The 3028-nt window shown below is 40.3% G+C and overlaps 1 protein-coding gene across 2 annotated transcripts; it reads right to left on the bottom strand.

Moving 5' to 3' along the window:
• Positions 1-638: 638 nt before the first annotated feature.
• Positions 639-2547, bottom strand: LOC125664758 (gastrula zinc finger protein XlCGF8.2DB-like). 2 transcript variants are annotated; one of them, XM_048897570.2, is made up of 2 exons: positions 2445-2547; positions 639-2164 (listed from the first exon to the last, which is right to left on the bottom strand). In XM_048897570.2, the coding sequence occupies exons 1-2, from the start codon at positions 2530-2532 to the stop codon at positions 1095-1097; spliced, it is 1158 nt and encodes a 385-aa protein (XP_048753527.2). In that variant the 5' UTR covers positions 2533-2547; the 3' UTR covers positions 639-1094. The 2 variants fall into 2 exon arrangements, with proteins under 2 accessions (XP_048753527.2, XP_048753528.2); XM_048897571.2 differs by having other exon boundaries at positions 2335-2474.
• Positions 2548-3028: the final 481 nt, after the last annotated feature.

Here is a 3028-nt window from a genome sequence, read left to right as displayed (position 1 = left end):
CCGCCATGCTTGTTATCGCGAGATCTCGTAGGTGGATCTAATGAAAAACCTAAACATTGACAATCAGCGCGAAAATGTAGTTACTCGAGCCACGGAAAATCATATTGTTGCAGAAAGAATTTACACTCTGCTGTTCGGTTTTTAACTTGATATTAAATTCAAACCTTTTCAATGCCGACGAAATAGCTTTCGCCTCCATTGATGTAAATACTACCTTATATGGCATATGCAAATGACTTGACAATCGGAAGTTTATACTTCAGTACATCAAACATGGCGCACAAATATGAATCGAGAAATTGGAATTTATCGAAATTGTTGAAAACGGTAGAATAGAGCCTCACAAATCTTAAGTTGCAGGTTGTAAATTTATATATTGACTAAGAAACATAGAATATCATTTTATTTACGTAAAGAAAGTCAGGAAATGTTTAGAATGAGCGCAAATGTTGTGGGAGTGAATCACTCCCGCATTTGCACCATTACGGAGATCCTAAGGAGTTGTAGCCCTCTCTCCCCCCCCCCCAAAAAAAATCAGAGAGGGCTACATTATTGCAGCTATATTATGACCATGTAAAGTCCTCCTTTACTCCATGGTATGATTGGGATTATTTACATTCAAAGGAAAAACACCAATCGAAAGTCCAGTCCTGACATTTATTTTAAAATCAATACTCAGTTAGAAGCCAAGCGTATGAATACCAATGCACCTTGAAAGAACAATTATGCATTTTGTAGTTAGCGCTAAATTGATAATTCAGAAACAAATATATGCAATTACATTCTGTACACACCAAAACTCATTGTCAGAATGTATCCTGTTCACTAAGAGAATGGGGTGCATATTGTTAACAAAAGTAAAGGTTTCATTAGCCACAACTATTGACACAATGGTCCTTCATTTAAATTCAGCTTCCTTATACATTCCGATTTCCGCACTACTAGTAATTATTCTGTCTTCACTGTACCTGTATTACTAGAAGCTGAACTGTCTGCACATTCCGTCTAACCTGTCCTCACTGTACTACTACTTTGCGGTACTACCAGTAATCATTCTCTACCCAGTCCTCACTATACATTCGCGCTACTGGTAATTATTTTTTCTGTGCTTTCTTTTTCTTTGTGATATTCTTGGTACATCCTCCACTCTTATTATGCCGTCTGAGATGCGCAGCAATGACGTAAGTTTTGTCACAGTACGCGCATTCAAAAGGTCGATCTCCGGTGTGAAGGTGACGATGAGTTTCCAGGGTTTTTAATAAAATGAACTTTTTACCACACGTTTCACATTTATGATTCCGCTCTCCCGTGTGGGTTTTCATGTGATACATGAGAGCTTTAGTACAAAAGAATCTTTTTCTACAAATTCCACATTCGTAGTTTTTCTCTTTCAAATGCACTCGTTTTGTGTGAGCTCTGAGATTGCTCTCTGTCAAGAACTTCTTGTCGCAGCACTCACACTTAAACGGTTTCTCGTTTCTGTGGCTCATCATATGGCGGTCAAGATGACTCTTCCGAGCGAAATTTTTGTGGCAATCGTCGCATTTAAATGGCCTTTCGTTCAAATGCACCGCTGATACGTGCATGGCTAAATTTCGTTTGGTAACAAATGATTTTGAACATATTTCACATTGAAACGGAGTAGCAGAGCTGTGGACGACCATATGTCGCTGTAACAATATCTCCGTGGTGAAAGATTGCTGGCACATGCCACAAGAAAAAGGGGCAGGCATATTTTCGCCGTGTACACTCTGTAAATGGCGTTTTAGATGGGCTCTTTCTTTGAATTTTTTCTGACAAACGAAGCACATGTGTGAGCCAGTCGTCAGAATGTGTATATTTCGGGTATGTCGGTCCAAGTCTGGTTTTCTTGTGAAAATTTTCTCGCATAAGACGCAAGCGTGCGTTATTTCCTCGTGTTTTCCTTTGGATTTACGCCTCCTCTCTGCGTAGGTTCGGTTTATTTGACTGTGGACGTTTGGGGAACACAGATCATTGTTTAAAATGGTCTTTTCATTTACGGCGATGCTTGTGCAATTGCTGTTGTCTTGGAAATATGTCTTTTCATTTTCTTCATGGTCTTTGGTCTCACGATCATCTGTCTTCTCGGAACACTCCGTAACTTTTATCATCATTTGAGTGAGCGATTCTATTAACAAGCTATCTATAAAGAACATTAATAAATCCATGTCTTATTGTTTAAAAGACTGACTTCTTACATACTACCATGTTTTAAAAAATTCAAATGAAATATTATACGATGACAAAAACGAGGGACCGTATTTCAATATAATGAGAGATAACTCTGTTGAACGAGATGTAAATTATACAAACCAATAATGGAAGATTGTGCTCAGTGAATTTATGTAAAACCCTTTCAAAACACCAGTTCCTTAGTTTATCAAAGTATCTATGATGATTCTTGATCGAAGTTGGTTACTTACATTTCATAAGCAGGACAACTCGATGATAAGCAGCGCTCTTGACAAAGAGAAACAACTCAATTACGCCAAATGGTGGATGGACGTTCATGAAATAAATTGCTAGTTCGACATATTTCTGTTTTGCTAATTTGCATAAATCACCATATTGGATTCCCGATAGCTATATAGTGGCCGAACAAAGGATTTATGGGGGGGGGGGGTGTAATTAACGCTTGAATTACAGGTGTAGCGGTCAGCCGGGTTCGATCGCCGTTGGCCAGATAGCTCAGTGGTTAGAGCACCTGACTAGAGAATTCAGGGGGCCCGGGTTCGAATCCCGGTCTGGTCCGTTGCATTTTCTCCCTTCCCGTTACAGATTTGGTGCCGTTGACCACCCCTGGACTTGGAGGTGAAATGCCTGCCAGGGGATAAAGATCCTGGGTTGATATCTTCAGGTGTGAAGACATTTAAGGAGGGAGGAATGTAGCGGTCAGCCGGGTTCGATCGCCGGTGGCCAGATAGCTCAGTGGTTAGAGCACCTGACTAGAGAATTCAAGGGGCCCGGGTTCGAATCCCGGTCTGGTCCGTTGCATTTTCTCCCTTCC

This window comes from Ostrea edulis, chromosome 1 (genome assembly GCF_947568905.1).
Source record: "Ostrea edulis chromosome 1, xbOstEdul1.1, whole genome shotgun sequence".
In the NCBI taxonomy this organism is placed as follows: domain Eukaryota; kingdom Metazoa; phylum Mollusca; class Bivalvia; order Ostreida; family Ostreidae; genus Ostrea; species Ostrea edulis.
This window is presented reverse-complemented; position numbering and strand designations above follow the sequence as displayed.